This window comes from Nelumbo nucifera, chromosome 2 (assembly GCF_055504915.1).
Source record: "Nelumbo nucifera cultivar China Antique chromosome 2, China Antique-T2T, whole genome shotgun sequence".
Classification (NCBI taxonomy): Eukaryota; Viridiplantae; Streptophyta; class Magnoliopsida; order Proteales; family Nelumbonaceae; genus Nelumbo; species Nelumbo nucifera.
The window spans coordinates 4,520,458-4,541,145 of NC_142650.1; the positions used below are offsets into that span (position 1 = coordinate 4,520,458).

At 39.6% G+C, this 20,688-nt stretch overlaps 1 protein-coding gene across 2 annotated transcripts in view; it reads left to right on the top strand.

Annotated features, from left to right (window-relative positions):
• LOC104594642 (sulfate transporter 4.1, chloroplastic-like) overlaps positions 1 to 16,354 on the top strand; it is a 47,753-nt gene extending 31,399 nt beyond the window's left edge. The window contains exons 12-17 of one of the 2 annotated variants that reach the window (XM_010255033.3): positions 1,052 to 1,168; positions 8,254 to 8,305; positions 8,579 to 8,717; positions 8,874 to 8,962; positions 15,403 to 15,479; positions 15,762 to 16,354. In XM_010255033.3, the coding sequence (XP_010253335.1) occupies positions 1,052 to 1,168; positions 8,254 to 8,305; positions 8,579 to 8,717; positions 8,874 to 8,962; positions 15,403 to 15,479; positions 15,762 to 16,160 (873 nt within the window). In that variant the 3' untranslated portion in view covers positions 16,161 to 16,354. The remainder of the gene's footprint in view (positions 1 to 1,051; positions 1,169 to 8,253; positions 8,306 to 8,578; positions 8,718 to 8,873; positions 8,963 to 15,402; positions 15,480 to 15,761) is intronic. The other variant, XM_010255034.3, reaches the window with a different exon arrangement.
• Positions 16,355 to 20,688: the final 4,334 nt, after the last annotated feature.

Consider the following 20,688-nt stretch of genomic DNA (forward strand, 5'->3'; position numbering starts at 1 on the left):
TGAAAGAAAATTCTGTTGCAACAGAGTTTGTTGAGAAAGTTGTGACAACACCTTAAAGACCATAGAATAAATAACAAGAATACAATTTAAAACATTATGACTTGTGACCCAGAGTAGCATGAAGAACAGAAGTGGACCCTGGAAACTTTCCCTGGGGTACCAATCCACAGAAACCATAGGATCTTGATGGGTTCCACCTTATATATCATCGGGGCATGGCCCTTCTTAGTCTCTTCTGCTAGTTCTACCCCTGCTAAAGGAAGATCATAAGAATTGTGCTTGTGGTTGTAAGGCAAAATTTTAGATGCTGGTTCTTGTTTGAAAGTGAGAGAATTTGGGTACAATCTCTCTTTATTGATGCATACTATTGGATTCTCACTTAGAGGGGGAACCATGAAATCTCATAGAATATAAGGGAAACTAACTTTTCATAGAAAACAAAACTTTGTTTCAGTGCAAAGCTTGCACTTTGATCATCTTTTGGCAATTGGAGATTATAGGGCTATTTGTAGAGAAAAATAGGATTACCTTTAAAGGAAAGATGCCATAATTAAAAAAAAAAAAGCAAGATGAAAATACAAGAAATTGTATCTTCGTGGGTTTCGTGCTAGTTGATCTCTCTCTTTCTACAGAAACAGGTTATCAGGAAAGGGCCTTTTGTGCTTAATGTAGAGATGGAACATATTGAGCAAGATGTAGTCCCTTTTTGGTTTCAACTTGAGGAGGACCAACCCTGTTTCATGATTTTATGTTCTAGCCTTGCCATGTGTTTCATTGGAAGTTGGGCTATTCTGAAGAGTTTATGAAGCTCCTTTTAGATTGAATGCTGTGAATGTTGTTTTATATTTTTTATTTAGTGAGAAAAGAAAACCTACATTTGATAAGAAAAACTACTTTTCTGTTCTTTCTTTTTGAAATTTTTAATATCCATAGTTTGCCCATTGCCACTTATGCATGTCTACTGTGCTATGATATATAAAGTAAACCTGCTGGTGTACACCTTTTCAAAGCAATTGTTGTGCTTATTCTTCTTTCTGGTTTATTGTTTCAGGTGGATTATGGTGAAGCTATGTTTTTGTGGCATGTGGATAAGAAAGACTTCCTTCTTTGGACCATTACGTTCATTATGACATTATTCCTTGGAATCGAGATTGGTGTCCTTGTTGGGGTCAGAATTTAGCAAATAGTATCATGCAAATATTGTCCTTGTATTTGTTTCAGCCATTGGATGCGCCTGGGGGAGGGGCTATTATCTATGCATTCTCATTTGAATTCCTATCAATTACTTTGTATACTTAGTTCTATTTTATCATACTATCCATTTGGATTATGACATCTTGGATATTTGAAACAGATCCTTGTGGTACTGGGAGATTTTATTTTTATGGAAGGTGTTTATTCAAATTAGACCATAGAAGTTAAACTTCCTGCTTCTCATGAATAACTGCCTTTGAAATTATCCAAGCAAGGTTTTAAACCGGTCGTTGACCGGACTGGTCAGACTAGTCAACCCATCACCTGGCTAGGAATCTGGGCTGTTTGGCCCTGACCTATTTACTTACTAAAATCCGTTAACTGAGTCAACAACCCAGTGATCCAGGTGGTCAAACAGCTGAACTGTTCGATCATTCAGTGGGTCATTGGGTTGTTGACACTAAACCACTTTTTTAACTATAAAATATCATTTATTTTTGAGGAACTATCATCCAGATACTAAAAGCCTAATATGCATCTAAGTCCTTTATTTCTTTTCTGCACTTTTTCTATATCTTTAGCTATTTCCATCATTAACAACAATAATTCTTATTTTCTATACTTATTTTTTATTTAATATGATGAATATATAATTCTATAAACATGCCCAATTTTTTCTGCACTACTCTGTATTTTTTTACTAAATTTTTATCTATTTTTATATTTTAATATTATTTATTTATAATTTATGACAGTTGATCCATTTGACCCAAATGGTTAAACTGCTGCCCACTACCTGGAGGAAAAGTGGTTCCATTGCCGGATTTGTTTTTAAAATACTAGGTGGGAGCTAATACACGAACTAATTAAAAGCTTTCTTGTTGGACACTTCATCACTCTTCAGGATCAAAGTCATAAATCTAATTGATATTAAATCAGTCGATTGAAACTTAGGATGCACAAGAGTGAAACTATTCAACATCTCAATTAGATTGAGAGCCTCACAAATTATACATTAAACACTGTTGACAGATGTTGTTGTATATATGTTTGGTACTGCAAGGGTACTTTTGTAATTTCTTCATTCTTTAAGTTGTACGGCCATCCTAGTATAAATAATAACATACTGCACGCCTGCAGTATTCTTTTTGGGCTCTCAGTCCTCTCGCCTCTCCTCTCTCTCTTTCTCTTGTTCAACATGGTATCAGAGCAGGTCATCCAGGCCTGAAGGGTGATGTCGAGCAGTCTGATTTTTTCATCTTCCAAAGTCGAGCAGTCTGTCCCTTCATCTTCCAGTTGTGTCCATCTGCTGTTCGGCTTTCAGCAAGTAGAAGTCTGCCTGACTTTTCATCTTCCAGCGTGGAGAAGGTTCTGTTTTATGGAGAAATTTCCATCTGATGTTCGATTGAAACTTTCATGGAGAAGTTTTGTTTTCATCCCCTGATGTTTGACTGAAACTTTCAGAGGCTATCATCTGATGTTCACGAAGGTATTATCTGTTGTTCATCTACTGTTCATCTGTTGTTCGGCTGCCCTGGTATTCGACTGAAGTACCTTTTTTTGTTACTTTGTTCGCATTGACTGTTCGGCTCCCCTGTTGATGGACTGAAGTAACCTTTTTTTACTTTGCTCTCATTGATTGTTCGGCTGCCCTGAAGTTGGACCTGTACCAGGTCTGCCGATTAGGTGTGTGGTGAACTTCACCTTTCTCCTTCCATTCTGTTGTGGGGTCATATGATCCCTGTAAAACCGTAGGTCATAAGGACCTGTTTATGTGCTGCAACAGCAGTGTTTTGTTTTTTGGATCCCTGTAAAACCGTAGGTCATAAGGACCTGTTTATGTGCTGCAACAGCAGTGTTTGTTTTTGGATCCCTGTGAAACCGTAGGTCATAAGGACCTGTTTGTGTGCTGCAACAGTAGTCTTTTTTTTGAGGCAGTGCTCCTCCTTTGGGTGTTGTTTTTAAATCTGAAATCATGAGTGGTGAAGATTCTGCCACATCTGGAGTTTCCTCAATGCTGAATGGAATGAGTGGGGGTGGTGACCTATCTGTTAGGTTGAAGGTTTTCATGTATTGATGGTTCAGCTGATAAGAGTTCTTATTAGCCTGTATTTGAGTTTAAGTTGTTATGTACTGGGCCTGTGTTAATGGGCCTAAGTTTGTTTAGTGTTTTAAATTGTTTGGGTGTCCCATCACTAATCAGGGGCATTCCAGTCATTTCCTGTAACATTGTACTGTACTCTAATATAAATAATAGTACTGTCGACTGGGTCATTCAGTTCGACATTCTCAGCATCTCTTGGTCTTCTCCTCTCTTCTACTGCTTCGGCTACAGCATTTCAGCTTTCATGGTATCAGAGCATTAAGCACCTTCCTGGTTACAGCCGACGCCATCTCCTCTCTCTTGCTGTCTTTCTTTTCTTTTTTTATCTGGGTTGCTGCCGTGAAACCCTAGGGTTGTAGGAGAACAACACAAGGTCCGAACCAAGGGTTTCCCTTGGTTGTAGGGCGCAAGGGAAGTAAGACCCAGAAGCTGATGTCCTACTAGACCGTTGCAGTACTCGAAGCTCAAGTGGAGTCTGCATAGCACAGTGGTGGAGAGCCCTCAGTTTCAGGTCAGTTACCAGCCCAGAACACCTCATTTGCTGTTGTAACTGAACTGCTTCAGAACTGTAACAGTCGCGGCAAGTCTGAAACAGTGTTGCGAGCTGTCAGAACCTTCTTCAATTCTGCAACTAGTCTCTTTTTTGGCACTGTGATCTCTTCGGCTAGTCTTAAACAGTGTCATCTACACTAAGGCTGCAGTCAAGATGTCTTCAATATCCGGAGAGGTTTCTTCTAGAGATAACAGACCTGCCGCAAGGTCTTCAAATCTGGAAAACCCTAATCTGCACAGCTTGTAGATTACAAGTGTGTTGCTGGATGAATACAACTTCAGGGAGTGGTCCGTTTCTGCAATGCTTTTTATTACTTCCCGTGATCTCACAGGCTACTTAGATGGGAACAAGAAGGAACCTGAGGTTGGCAGTGCAGAGTATGCTGTGTGGCGCAAGGAGAATGCCACAGTTATGTCCTAGTTGCTTGCCTCTATGACTCCTCGGGTTGCCAGGACTGTTCATCACTTTCCTACAGCAGCCAAGATTTGGGAAAAGGTGTCTAAGACCTATGGACAGAAGAAAAACAATGCTAGAATCTACATATTGAATCAAGACATTGCTGCCTTAAGGCAAGGGGATATGACAGTTGCAACATACTTTGCAACTCTGGAAGGTCTTTGGGAAGAACTTGACCATCACTTGATATTGGATTGGGAAAATGCCAGGGACAAGGAGAGACATGATAAGCAAATTGAAGAGAGCAGAGCCTTTAAGTTCTTGGCTGGCCTGGACCCAGTGTATGAGGGTATAAAGTCACAAATTCTAGGGAGAGATGAATTGCCCGAGTTACACCATGTTTATTATCTGGTGAGGAATGAAGAAGTCAGGAGAAAGGAGATGCAAGTTGACTCTCAGACTCAACCAACTGAACAATTTGGAGAACATTCAGCCCTGGTCTCTACTAAGGGAAACAGACATCCAGACTAGAAGCACCTTAAGTGCACTCATTGTGGTGGTGAGAGACATGTAAAAGAAAAGTGTTGGATCTTGTATCCTCACCTGAAGCCGGCTGCATTGAGAAAGGACAAGAAGCAACAGAAGGGTCATGCGGCAAGTGGGAATCTTGTCACCAGCAACAATGGTGACAACTTACAGAATATACCAACAGTGTCTTCTTCTCCTATGGGGCAGGTTGCCGATTCCTCTGGAGCTGGTGCTTTGGGCTTCACTGCTAGTGAGGTAGAGGTCCTTAGTCGGGCATTAGCCCGTCTAAGGAATAATTCTTTTACTTCCACCTCTCTTGCCATATCAGGTACAGTCTCTGCCTTTAGTGCAACTAGCTCTATTGACTCTACTTCTTGGGTTATTGATTCCGGTGCAACTGACCACATGACACATATGTCCTCCTTATTCTCTTCATATCATTTGTTGTCTGGTTAGGATAAGATGAGAGTTGCTGACGGGTCTTTCTCCACCATCTATGGAAAGGGGGTGGTTGACCTAAGCAAGGACCTCTCTCTTAAATCAATTCTACATGTTACTTCAAATCTTTTGTCTGTTTCAAAACTTACCAAAAATTTGAACTGTAGTATAACATTTTTTCCTACTCATTGTGTCTTCCAGGACAGATTGACGAGGAGAACGATTGGGAGCGGTCATGAGTATGGAGGCCTCTACTATTTTGATGCAGACATCGGTTCAGCCTTACAAGCTGTAGAGAAGATGGGCCGAATGGCCCATAGGTTGTTTATTCTTTCTTGTTATTTATGTTTCTTTTCTGTAATGGGCCTTATTCTGGGCCCATCCTGTCTATATTAAGTTCTTTGTAAATTCTTGCCCACCTAAGGGCCTCCTTGTAATTATTCAAATATATCTTAATAAAAGAATGTTAGGGTGCTGAGAGAGAGTAGGTTCGAAACTCTCATTCTCAGACCCTCATTGCTGAACTCTCAAGCTCTCCTCTCTTCAGTTTTCTTCATGGTATCAGAGCATATCTGAACCTGAATATCATAGGGCTGGAAGCTTAGTCACATACAGTCTGATTCTTGGAGGTCAGTGGACGAGCCCAAGACTAGAATCTCTTGGGGAAGGGGTTCGGTGGCCAGGAAGAATCAGAGAAAAAAAAAAGGTGGAAGGAGAAGTGGGAACAGCTCGGTTCTGTTTTTGAAGCTCGACTGTGTTTGGACTGTTGAAGCTTGAACTGTAAGTTGTGCTCAGTTTTATGCTCTGAAGTTCGACTGTGTTTGGACTATTGAAGCTCGATTGTGTTTGGACTGTTGAAGCTCGAATTGTAATTTGTGCTCAGTTTCTGGTTGTTCTGTATTATCTTCGACTGTGTTTGGACTGTTGAAGTGTCCGAAAACCCTAGCTGTTCTGTACTACCTTCGACTGCATTAAATCTGGTTTAACCCAGAAATTTCTGGGCTGTTTTTTCTCTTCTTCTTGGATTGTTAAAACCTGCCAAAACATCCTTGTAACAAGGCTGTGTATTGTTACTCATATTTTGGCTGTTTTAAGGGGTTGTACGAACTGTTTTTTGGGGTCTTTTCTCTTCCTTGACAGTGGGGCTGTCTCTATTGCCCACACTGTGTTTGTGAAACAGCATATGAGATCTGTGAACAAGCAAAATGTACATATTCAGAACTGCGACACTATGCCAAGATCTATCAACTACAGGCAGAATCGTCTACTTGTAAACAAGAGGAGAAGGTAAAATGGCTGCTTTAATAGTATATGTTGATGATATAATTGTTACTGGTGACTGGAAGGATGAAATCCAGAGGTTGAAGAGTTTCCTTGCCACTCAGTTTGAAGTGAAGGATCTAGGCCTCCCAGATACTTCCTTGGAATTGAAGTTGCCCGCTCAAAAAGGGGTATCTTCATTTCCCAAAGGGAATATGTCCTAGATTTACTTCAGGACACTGGAAAGATGGGAGTGAAGCCAGTTGACTCTCCCATTGATCCCAACCATAAATTAGGTGACAGCCAAGGTGAACCTCTCAAGGATGTAAAACAGTTTCAGAGACTTGTAGGGAGATTGTTATATCTTTCTATGACCCGCCCAGACATTGCTTATGCTGTTGGTGTCCTTATCCAGTTCATGCATGCACCTAAGTCCACTCATCTTGAAGCAGCAGAAAGAATCCTCTGATATCTAAAAAGGTTTCCTAGTGCTGGCTTGTTATTTCAAAGACACGGGCATTTGAAATTTGAAGTGTATACAGATGCAGATTGGGCTGGATCTTAAAATGGCAGAAAGTCTACTAGTGGCTACTGCACCTTTATAGGAGGGAACCTTGTAATCTGGAGAAGTAAAAAGAAAAATGTGGTGGCTAGATCCAGTGCTGAAGCTGAATATCGTGCAATGGCTCACGGAGTAGCTGAAAGTATGTGGATAAAGAATCTGTTGGGTGAGTTGGGTTTCCCAGTGGACAAGCCTATGACTCTATTCAGTGATAACAAAGCAGCCATAAACATTGCTGCTAACCCAGTGCTACATGATAGAACAAAACACATCGAAGTTGACAAGCATTTTATCAGAGAGAAAGTCATCACAGGCGAAGTGTGTACTCCCTATGTCAGCTCTGAGAACCAACTTGCAGACATCTTTACAAAAGGACTACACCACTCAAGACATCATGATCTTTGTGACAAGTTGGGCATGATTGATATCTATGCTCCAACTTGAGGGGGAATGTTGACAGATGTTGTTGTATGTATGTTTGGTACCGCAAGGGTACTTTTGTAATTTCTTCATTCTTTAAGTTGTACGGCCATCCTAGTATAAATAATAACATACTGCACGCCTGCAGTATTCTTTTTGGGCTCTCAGTCCTCTCGCCTCTCAGTATTCTTTTTGTCCTTTATTTCTTTTCTGCATTTTTTCTATATCTTTAGCTATTTCCATCATTAACAACAATAATTCTTATTTTCTATACTTATTTTTTATTTAATATGATGAATATATAATACTATAAACATGCCCAATTTTTTCTGTATTTTTTTACTAAATTTTTATCTATTTTAATATTATTTATTTATAATTTATGACAGTTGATCCATTTGACCCAAATGGTTAAACTGCTGCCCACTACCTGGAGGAAAAGTGGTTCCATTGCCGGATTTGTTTTTAAAACACTAGGTGGGAGCTAATACACGAACTAATTAAAAGCTTTCTTGTTGGACACTTCATCACTCTTCAGGATCAAAGTCATAAATCTAATTGATATTAAATCAGTCAATTGAAACTTAGGATGCACAAGAGTGAAACTATTCAACATCTCAATTAGATTGGGAGCCTCACAAATTATACATTAAACACCATATTGAATACTCAACTAGATCAAAGCTTTGTCTCCATATTGAATACTTGTCTTGAGAACATCTCTCTTGATTGTCTCAATTGTTGAAAATGTAGAAAGTTTCAGTCTTACTAACCCAAGACAGGATATTGGCATTGTAGGTGGGTGTCTCCCTTGCATTCGTCATCCATGAATCAGCAAACCCGCATATTGGTGAGTAGAATTCTAGCATTGTAAGATCAATACCAAATAAACAAATCTGCATGTTGGATGGTTCTTGCTGCCACTATTTTACCTTCTAAGGATCATGTGTTTGCTAGCCATAGTCTTTCAACTATATGAACATTGATTCGTTGTGATCAATCTATTACTTTTTATGGTTTGTACTTAATAATTCAAGAAATGTCATGTCCATTATCTGAATACGAGAATCAACAATTTAAGATATGTTTGTGGTTTGATGAGTTCTTACCATTTTCATTTCAGCTATCTTGGGGCGTCTTCCTGGAACCACTATATATAGAAACATCCAACAGTACCCCGAAGCATATACATACAATGGGATTGTGATTGTTCGGATTGATGCACCTATTTACTTTGCAAATATAAGTTACATAAAAGACAGGTAAAGGATGAATGCTTCTTTAAAACTGCACAAAAAAAATAGAAAACAGAAATTCCTAAGACCAAAGACACTCATCTGTAAAAATAAATTTTAATTGATTATTTGATTATCCTGTGACTAAAGAAATAAGATTTACACTTAGTTGTTCTTTATCAGGCTGCGGGAGTATGAAATCAATACACATGGAACTAGGAAACGTGGACCAGAAGTTGAAAGAGTCTATTTTGTGATTATAGAGTTGTCACGTAAGTCTCACTTTGTCAAGCCTTTATGTCCGAATTTAGAAAAACATAGAAATAGCATGTATGTTTTAGAAAATTTATCAACTTGAACATTTCTGATTTTTTTTTTTTGATAAATAACATTTCTGATTCAATTACCATGCACATGAACTTGACCATTCTGATGGGTGCTTGGCATGAACTTGGCCATTCTGATGGGTGCTTGAGTTCATCCTGCTTCAGACTGAGCTTGGCTACATTAAGTGGGGGCAAACAATTGTATATCAGGTTGGCCTTGATTTTTTTTCCAATAACAATAAACTTTATTAAAGATTACAAGAGATAGGAGAGGTAAAATGACTTAACTCCCCACCATTAAAGTACAAAGAAGACACCCTACTCACCCCTTGCTTGGCTTATCCATCAGCAAGTGAGTTGGCATTTCTTTTCACCCAGCTGTACTTCACCTCAATATCCCTAGCAAGCCATTTGAATTTTTTCCTTTCATTGCTATAGCTCCACATGCTACCATTGTCTTCCTTTAGCCATCTAACCACCACCTCTGAATCACCTTCAAGGACCAATCAAGTCATTTGAATTTTGGGCTTGATCTTGAGCACCAAATTGTCTTGTTTTTTCTCTTTTGCTTTTTCTCTTCTTTTAACTACAAAAAGGGGAAGTAAAGGAACAGCTCCAGTATAATGAGTAGCCCACTTATATGGTATTGGTTCCTTCTTCTGTGGCCTGTGATGAGTTCAGCACTGCCCTTTTTTTGTTCCTTAAGGTGAAGGGCTGGCCTTAGCTTTACTGTGGTTCAGGCCTATGTGCACCTGCACTTTGAATGGTTGCTAACAGAATTTCTAAAGTCATGTTCCCTGCTAACAACTTTTATATGTATGTCAGTAAAATGTTTTCCCCTTCAAAAAATATTACCATTTGCAAATGTATAGTTGGTTGAAACTTGAAAAAAAAAATACAGTGCCATAAAAAGGCCCATTCTATGGTTTAAACTTGTTATTTTTAACAGTAACAAGAATAAGAAAGTTAATTAATTTCTAGATAAATATAAATATACTCAATCCCTGTTAGGAACCTGCCTAACTCAGGGCTCTTCGAGGGGCCAACCTCCTGAATTCTTGGAAGAAGAGAGAGAAAGAGAGAGAGAGGGAGAGAAAGAGTTTAATGCTGAAAGAATCAATGTCCTATTCCCTTTTCTGCTCTACTACTTATAGTTTTACAATCTTGATTGTTACAGTTGTTACAAGGCAGTTGTTACAAGTGGATGGTTAGTTGTGCTGACGTGGCCTCCTCTTGTAAAACTGATTAACTGCCTTCTGTTGGTCTGTTCCAGCAGTCTTGACAATCCCCCCTTCCTTTAGAGTGACCTTTCCCTCAAGGTCTAATGTCGGAAAATTTGATTGCAGATCTAAGTAGGATTCCCAGGTTGCATCCTCTTCTGGAAGGTTAGACCAAACAACTAATGCCTCTGGTATGACTCTGCCTCCCCGGCACACCCATCTGAAATCAATGATGCGGGCTGGCTCAGTCTGCACTTGTCCTTCTTCTGAAAATATGGGAAGGGTCACACTTGTAATGACTCCTGACTTCGGCCCCTTCTTCAGTAAGTAGATATGGAATACAGGGTGCAGTTTGGATGTTGCCAGAAGGTCCAGTTTGTAGGCCACTGATCCTATTCTCTCCAAGATTTTAAATGGGCCAAAATAGCGCGGGCTGAGTTTGTTCCACTGTCGGCTTGCAACTGAAATCTGCCTGAAGGGTTGTAATTTGAGAAACACCCAATCACCTACTTCATATTGGACATTCTTGTGGTGTTTATCATAGGTGTGCTTCATCCATTGCTGTGCCTGTAAGAGATGATGTCTCAGTTCCCTTAGCACCTCATCCCGTTGCGTTAGCTGTTCTTCAACGGCCGCTACTGTGGTGGTTCCTTTTTCATAAGGAAGTAGAGGGGGAGGGTCCCGACCATATAAAGCTCTGAAGGGTGTCATCCCCGCAGCGCTATGGAAAGTGGTGTTGTACCACCATTTGGCCCAGTGAATCCACTTCACCCATTGTCTTGGTCGATCTCCCGCGAAGCATCTCAGATATGTTTCGAGACTCTTGTTAACCGCCTCTGTCTGTCCATCAGATTGGGAGTGGTAGCTAGTTGACTTGAATAGTTTAACCCCGTGTAGGCGGAAAAGCTCAGCCTAGAAACGGCTCATAAAGATAGGGTCCCTGTCTGATACAATTGAGCTAGGGAGCCCATGTAGGCGCACAATTCCCGGAGGAATAATTCAGCAACTGTGGCTGTTGTAAATGGGTGTGATAGAGGTAGGAAATGACTGTATTTTGTCAGTCTATCTACTACCACAAGGATAACTATTTTGCCGGCAGAAACGGGCAATCCCATGATGAAATCCATTGATATATCATCCCAGACTTGGGTTGGTATTGGGAGTGGTTGCAAGAGGGCTGCTGGTGTTGTAGTGGCTGACTTGTTTTGTTGGCATACTGCACACCCGGCTATGAAGTTCTGGATAGATGTATGCATGCCTTTCCAATGAAATTGTGTGGCGATGCGCTTTTGTGTTCGTAGGATGCCGGAGTGGCCACCCGTGGGTGAGGCATGGAATAATTCCAGGAGCTTCCTGAGATGAGCAGAGGCTGTCGGGATTTCCAGGCGTCCTTTGAAGAAGAGTAGATCATTCTTAATTGTGTACCCAGGGTGCAGTGAGGGATTTGCCAATACTTGGACCTTCAACTGCTGTAACTCCTTATAGGATTGGGCTTCTTTTCGCAGTAGGTCCAGGAGTGGAGAAGTTGGGGAAGATACTAGTAACTGAAATGACTGTGGGTGCTGTGAGAGGGCGTCCGCCACTCGGTTAGCAGCCCCTACTTTGTATTCAATTCTGTAGTCGTACCCCAGTAGCTTGGATATCCAGCGTTGCTGTTCCGGGGATAGAACTGATTGATCCAATAAGAACTTCAGACTTTGATGGTCGGTCTGAATTGTGAACCGTCTACCGATCAAGTAGGATCGCCAACGTTGGACTGCTAAGACTATTGCTATTAATTCTCGCTCATAAACCGATTTGGCCCACTTTTGTGATGTTAAGGCCTTGCTGAAAAAGGCTAGTGGTCGCCCCTCTTGCATGAAAACAGCCCCAACGCCTTGACCGGAGGCATAACACTCAATGATGAAATCTTTTGTGAAATCGGCAGTGCTAATGTTGGAGGGCTCGCAACTGCCTGTTTCAATTGCTCAAAAGCTTGTTGGGCCTGGTTTGACCAGTTAAAAGCGTCTTGTTTCAGCAATTGGGTCAATGGGATAGCTATTAGGCCGTAGTTTTTGATGAAGCGGCGGTAGTACCCGGACAGTCCCAAGAAGGCCCTCAATTCTTTCACACATCTGGGTTGCAGCCAGCCCAGTATACTGGAGATTTTATCTGGGTCAGCCGCTACAGTCCCCTTTTCTACAACATGTCCCAAGTAGTGAACTTGGTTTTGTCCAAAGGAGCACTTGGACTCTTTAGCGAACAACTGGTGGGCCTCAAGTGTTGCAAGGGTGACCTGTAGATGGTTCAGATGTTCCTCCCAATTGGGGTTGTAGACCAATATGTCATCAAAGAAAACAAGGATGAACTTACGTAAATATGGCTGGAATGTCATTCATCAATGCTTGAAATGTGGCTGGAGCATTGGTCAGCCCAAATGGCATGACCCGGAACTCATAGTGGCCATCATGTTTCCTGAAAGCCATTTTGTGAACATCCTCCCTATGTACCCTTATTTGATGATACCTAGCTCGTAAATCCAGTTTTGAGAATATGGTGGCTTGACTGAGTTCATCAAGCAGCTCATCAATGACTGGTATCGGGAATCGGTCTTTAATGGTGATGCTGTTAAGGACTCTGTAATCAATACAAAATCGCCACGTTCCATCCTTTTTCTTGACTAATAGTACCGGTGACGAGAATGGGTTGTGACCGGGCCGTATTATCCCTTGCTTAAGCATATCTTGAACTTGCTTCTCGATTTCAGATTTCTGAAAGTAAGGGTATCGGTAGGGTCTTACATTGGTCGGGGCTGATCCCGGCATGAGGGGGATGCGGTGGTCATGCTCCCGGCGTGGTGGCAGTCCTTGGGGTTCTTTGAACACATTGCCATAGTGCTGAAGGAGTTGTTGTAGGCGGCTTTGGAAGTCTCTAGGCCCATCTGGGCTGCTGTTATCTAAGGATGGTCGGGTTCAATTTGAGTCCATGTGCATGAATATGGGCTGATATGGATCTCCTCTTTGCTTTGTCAGTGTTGCAAGATTGATGGGCCTTGGGCCTTTGCATGTTTGCCCTTGTAGATGGATTGTAGAGTTTCCCGATGTGAAGTCCATGGTGAGACGGGCCCAGTCACAGACCACGGGTTCTATCTATCTTAACCATTGAATGCCTAGCACCACGTCCGCTCCACTGAGATGGAGAGGATATAGGTCCACCGCAAACTGATGACCTTGAATCTTTAGTGGTAGGCCCATGCAAATGCTATTGCAAGATAGGCTGTTACCGTTGGCCACATGAACTGTAAAGGCCATTGTTGGTTGAACCGGAAGTCCCATTTTATCCACCAAGACTTGAGTTATGAAGTTAAGGGAGCTGCCACTATCTATGAGGATTGACACTTGGCGTCCTAGGATCAGCCCTGCAACTCTCATTGTCTGAGGGGACGCAAGTCCCGTAAGGGCTTGTAAGGATATTTCAGGTGTGCCATTGGATTGTATTTCCCCCCCTGTGTTAGATTCTCCGCAACCGGTGATGTCGTCTTCCTCTTCGGCATCTGTTTGGAGGAGAAACGCTTGTTGTTTCTTGCAGCGATGGCCCGGGTTAGATTCTCTGCGGGCTTGCATCTCTACCCAGGTCAGCCGTTTGAAAGGAACCAGTGGGCCTGGGCCCAGTACTCCTTCCTCCTTGTCTGGTGCTGTCGTCCTTTCTTGCTCCCTTCTTGCTCCGGGACCCCATGGTCGCTGCACCTTTCTTGCTCGACTGAACTTGTCCTCATACAATCTGGCTAGTGCTGCCGCATTGATGACCGAAGTGGGCTGCATCGCTTTCACTTCCAGTTGCAGTTCTTCTTTTAGGCCGCCGACGAAGCTTCCCACCAATGCCTTCTCCGTCCACCCTTGGACTCTCACGGCCAGCCTTTCGAACTCCATCTGGTATTCTTTTACTAATCCCACCTGCCGCAGCTTTGCCAAATTTTCATCAAGATCTTCGAACCCAGATGATCCAAAACGGACAGTCATGGTGTCCATGAAGTCTGCCCAGGTTTGACGAGGGTGCCCCCTTCGGTACCATTGAAACTAGAGGATAGCTTCCCCTTCAAGATGCGCAGAAGCCAGAGCTACCCTATCTTGCCCCGGTGTTTCATGGTAATCGAAATACCTTTCGGCTCTGAGAATCCAGGGAGTTGGGTCGCCGCCTGAGAAGATGGGGAAGTCGATTTTGGCTATTCTTGTTGCCGCCCCTGTTCTGCGGCTGTTTTCATTGTTGCGCTCTTCTTCTCTTCCTCTGTCAATGTTCATTGCCCCCTGCTCCAGCCGAAGGAGGAGAGCAGTGAAGCCTTCCTTCATTTCTTTGAGATCTGAAGACATTCGATGGATCTCTACCTCCATCTGATCCACTCGGGTGTCTACTGACGTGTTTCTTGTGTTGGTCATGCTGGCTCTGATACCAAATTATTAGGAACCTGCCTAACTCAGGGCTCTTCGATGGGCCAACCTCCTGAATTCTTGGAAGAAGAGAGAGAAAGAGAGAGAGAGAGAGAGAGTTTAATGCTGAAAGAATCAATGTCCTATTCCCTTTTCTGCTCTACTAACAATTTTACAATCTTGATTGTTACAGTTGTTACAAGTGGATGGTTAGTTGTGCTGACATGGCCTCCTCTTGTAAAACTGATTTAACTGCCTTCTGTTGGTCTATTCCAGCAGTCTTGACAATCCCACAAGGGATGCACGAATGGATGGATTTTTATTAGAGTTATATTGACATGCCCAACAATCAATTGAATCCATCCATATTCTGCTGAAGGTTGAAAGGCTTGATTATTTTCTGGATGCAATTAAATAACCAAAAGAATTATGGGCAATGTATTTTATTGATCTAAATCTTTGTCACAGATGTGGCAAGAACGTCTGAAACAGATCTTAGACTAAATTTTTAGTGGCCAGCATGAAAACTACACCCATTTTGAAGCATGCATGCAACAAAAGATTAAATATTTTGTCTCTTATTTATCTTTGAGCTTCCATCATCGCATTTCATGATGATTAGTTGTTTGCATTCTTGCACGATTCCCCCCGTCTTTTTTTTTTTTCAATTGCATACTGGCGGTGTTTTTGTAGGAGAAATTTGTGCACACTAAGACAATTGACAGCAACCAATACCTGATAGTTAAAATGTCTTTGCTTGTAGCTGTTACATATATAGATTCTAGTGCTGTTCAAGCTCTAAAGGACTTGCATCAGGAGTACAAATTACGGGACATCCAGGTAAAGAATTGTGGATGATTGTTTTTAGCAATGTTGTCAGACTCGGATATAGATTCTAGTGCTGTTCAAGCTCACTAGGTCGCATTTTACTGGTTAACCTGCCGTCAGCTCATTCTGATAGTGAAAACCATCAATTAACTGGAATCTTGAAAGCTCACTAGGTCAAGTCACCAATTTAACTGTCCAACCTGGTCAGAGTCTGACAGCACTGGTTTTTAGTTTTTGGATCTTGGGGGATTGCAACAGCAGAGTTTCTCATCAAACTTGTGGGTTCTTTTGCAGATAGCAATTGCCAACCCCAATCGTGATGTTCTTCTGACTCTATCAAGATCTGACTTAGTCCAATTAATTGGAAAGGAGTGGTGTTTTGTGAGAGTCCATGATGCTGTTCAGGTCTGCCTTCAACATGTGGAGAACTTAAAAGAAACAACACCAAAGATAGCAGACTTGTCACAACAAAAGAAACCAAGTTTCTTTCAGAGGTTATGGAAACGACAATCAGAAGATGAACCTGGCCCTGAACTAGAGTCTGGTGGCCAGGACCCAAGAATGTTAGAAGCAACAGAGGGGACAGTTGTTCAAACACCTGATATGCAATCAAGCTTTTTCCAGAGGCTCTGGGAACAGCGAGGTGGGGAGACAAACCCTCAATCAGAGCCGCTGTTGTCTCGGAAGTCTTGACTATTGTTCAGTCATCCATGTCATTGCTATGTCGAGTTCCTTACTATACCTGTGTCAATGCCAATGTTGAGTAGGTTTGACACCAGTGCTTGTATTCTGTATTTTTTTTCCTCATTCATTTGAAATTTCAGTTAGATAACATTCTTATAATCAATTTATGTGGTTGTAATGAAATTAATTATTTGTAATTTCCACATCCTTTGTAGTCTCCACCTTCTAGGTATGCTAAAAGCAAGATGTGTAACAGGAGCTAGTGTCACCAATCAGAAATAAACATGTCAGCAACCTTTACTGTTACCAGATGTGTGGCAAAGGCAACTGTTACTTCTGATTGGGTGCTATTAGCCTGTGTTACAATATTGCTTTTAGAAGATCCGGATTTTTAAAAATATTGATAGAGCTAAAAATGGTATATAGGCTGCGAATTTAAATCCAAATTTGATCTGGTTAAGGTGATCCGAATTTGATCAGTTCATAAGGCTTTAGGAGTATAAATACAAATATGTACAGTACAAATACATACAAAATAATACAGAATACATAGTTTTGCACTCTACACATTTGTATTTGTACTCCTTCCAAACTGAGCCTAATTGGATAAAATATAAATTTTGTATTGGTGTTTGAGATGCAAGATATATATTGCTAACGAGTGCAAGAGAGATAGAAACAGAAAGTACAAATTTTGCATCAGGTAGGGGTGCAAATCATAGTTAAAAACGGTTTTATAGATGAAAAAACAAATTTACTTTTCCACTTGATACCAGTAGATTCGATTGGAATCGAAATATTACAAAAATCAATTTTGCATCTAGACAATTTGACCCAATCCGTTTTACAGGCCTTGAAAATAATAAACTTGTCTTTTCATTGAAAAAACAAGTTTTCAAGTGGATTTTCTTTCGATTTTCTGGTTTTAGCTTAAAAATTAGGTGCTTTAAACTAGATAATGAAAATAATGCACTCACAAGACCGTCCTCATAGTCTCTTGCAGTTGTGCATTGAAAATATCTCTCCATGAAAAATAACATACAAATACTGAGATGTTCCCAATGTATGGCAGCAAAAGGCCGTGAGAACGGTTCAGTGAGGATCAAATCCAAACTCAAAAATAATATGGTTTTGAAACGTCTAGCCAAATCAATGTTGAGTGTCCCTAGGCATTGTCTTTGGTGTTGTATTATGGAACAAAAGATTTTTTGTTTTATTTGGTACCATTGCCATTTATACTTGCAATGTTTTATGTTGGTCGATACAAATTTTTGAGAAATTGTTGTCACATCACACCAGGTAACCACTTCTATTAAAAAATATTGGCACTGAATTGGATGTTGGCATTTATAATTAAAACACTAAATTTGATGTTTACCAAAGAAAAGGCAATGGTACCAAATGTTGTATTGTTAACTCAGAACATTTGTATTGACCAACCTAAAATGTTGCAACTAGAAGTGGCAATGGTACCAAACACAACATTAGTGTGTTCCAAAATTTGTAATTGTCGTGGTACATTCTATAACCAAACAAAATGGGAAGTGGACATAGTACTAAACACCATCTAGGGGAGATTATGCCATTGATATGTTCACCTGAGGCCCTTCACCTATGGATCATTGGCATGTTTCATCATTTATTGGTTTTGTAGCTGGTTGCACATGTCTTTGTTTGCAATGAATATAGTGCTTAGAAAAGGGGTAAAGTCCCAGAAATTCATAGAAAAAAACAGTACAGAAATGTTAAAAGGCTTCTAACACAGAACCCTAATTTTCTGAAAGCAAAAAATTTGTACACATATCATCCAGTCGCATATTGGAAATATCTCCCATACATGTTTATTAAATCCATGGGAAAGTTCTACTAATGCAAGACTAAATGCCCTTGTCTTCAAAGTAATGTCCAGAGCTTTTGCTTGTAGGGGATAACATCTATTTAATACATTAATGTAGGTCACATTCTTTTAGTCCAAGTGGATTGCTAATTACAAAGAGGCCTGAGGTGGCAGCCTTGTTATAGGCTATAAATAGCCTTGCCTAGGGAGAAAGGGGTTCTTTTTTACAGTCCCACATGTACACTTGAGAGGCTCTCTTTCGGCCTCACACCAAATCATTTGAGAAATACAATCAATTACAAGTTCTTTTCAAATTCAAAGCGGAAGGAAGAAAAATAACTTTTTAGCTCTCTATTTCATATCTGGATTCAATCTTTCCCAATAAGATCAAGGTATTTCAAAGAAGTCTTTCTTAGATAAGCATTTTTACGGCCAACCAAGCATAAAAACCTATAATGAGAAAAACAATTTACTCCAACCATTAGTCAAAAGTTGTTTCAAATAGAATCAAAGAATGTTTCATCCCATTGGTATAGAGAGAGAGGGTGGGGGAGAAAACCAAGGAGAATAAAGGAGAGAAAGATTCAACGCTTGGAAAAAATAGTGAGAGAATGAGCTATTTTCAAATGTTATTTTAGTCACTTTTCAAAAAAAAAGTTATGACGAATTGTTTTTAATATTATTTTACATTTTGATTAATCAATGCATTGTAACTTTGCAATTGTCTCGATTTTTTCATATTTTCATGTTTTAATTACTATACACCTCTTATTTACCTGCCTCTTTATTTTTTTCATTATATTATTTATTTTTTGAAATGCAATAGACAATTTTTTATAGATTGGAGAATGACAACCTAATTACTATTATCATATGGAAAAAATTTTTAACATATTTTACACTTAAACCTCCCCTATATATGTGTCATTATAATTATAATTAATTATTAATTATAATTGGAATGGTTTCCACTTGGGTTGGTATGATTAGGGCTGTTAATAGGATTTCAAATCTGAACTAGGTTGGATCTTCAAATTGGCTTTTATTCGAATTCAGACTCCCCTTTTTGCTAATTGGAATAAATTCGAATTTTGATGAATCTGATCCAAGCCTGATCCATTTACAGCCTTAGGTGTAATGGGGCAAGGGAACGGCATGTTTGATCATGGCTAGGCTTGTCTTAGCTAGGGGTGTCAATGGACCAATAAGACATGGTTTGTTTTGGGTTGGACTCCGTCCAAATTAAAATCTATTTGGACGGTTTGGACGGACCAATAAGACATATTGAATTTGGACGAACTGGATGGACTAATATGAAATATTGGATTGGACCTGGTCCGTTCATAATAAATTTATATTGGATTGAACCAATAGCTGATCTATTGATAGAAAATAAGAACATAGGTGTCAATAGACCAGGTTTGAGTTGAAACCAATCTAAATAAACAGGAATTTAAATAGATTGGACAGTCTCTGGACCAGTCCAAAATATTCACTGGACTGGATTGAACCAGGTCTATTTGTAATGGACTCACATTGGACTGGACCGGATTGGACCAAATCCAGTCCAATTGACACCCCTAGTCTTAGCAACTATGTTAAGGGCTACAATATAGGCTTAAGTATATCAGAATCATAGTTCAGCTTTGAACAAGTCACAAAATATCTCGATTTCCAATGAACTAAAGACAATTCTTTTGTTGGAATTGGGTGGGTTTAATTAGGCCAATCAACTTTAAAAGTCCAACAGTCTATCCAATTATCTCTAATTCATTGGATAAATTATTTAATAATCGCATTAGATTCAGATTTTATAATCTACATCTAATTAATAATCAAGATGGGATAAAACTCCATCCTGTCTAATTAAATAGGAATCTGGTTATATTATAACGTATATTGAATTTAATATATAGAAATATATATAATTATATATATTACACTATATAAGTTTATATATAACATATTTAATATTTATTATTATTATTATATAATTTAAAAAGTCATTAATTTTTTCTTTATTTTTAAAAAAGGAACTCCAATATGATTTGAGTTCGAACTAGGGTCTTGAAACTAGATGGGATTCGAATTCCCACCTCTGCCAATTGAATTGGATTTGGATTTTGTTGAATCCAATTCGAGTCCTAGGTGTAATGGGCAAGGAAACGGTATAGGTGATGGTTGAGCCTGGCTATAACCTAGGCCCAAGTTAGGTAGAGTTTAGATTTGGGTAAGTCATAAAATATATTGGATTTGGATGAGCTATGTACATAAATCGGGTTAGATTTAAATTTTATAATTTGCATCTGATTAACAAATGGATTGGAAGTGGATTTAACCGCATATGATCTAATTATGTTATAATATATATTGAGCTCAATATATAAAATTTATATAATTATATATGAATATAGTTGTATATGTTTATATACTACATAAATTTATATAAATATATTTAATATTATATGTATATATAAAGTTATTAAATTTTTCTTTATTTTTAAAAATTGGAGTAGAATCAGATTAAATCCGAATTTGATATTAATCTGATAAGATTTGGATCCAAACTAGGATTTTCAAATCCAATCAAATTCAAATTATCCTTTTCACTAAGGCTATGTTTGGTTTGAAGGAAAAAGATATGGAAAGGAAGGGAAAGACAAGAAAACCAATACAAGGTTTGTAAAGATTTTCTTACCT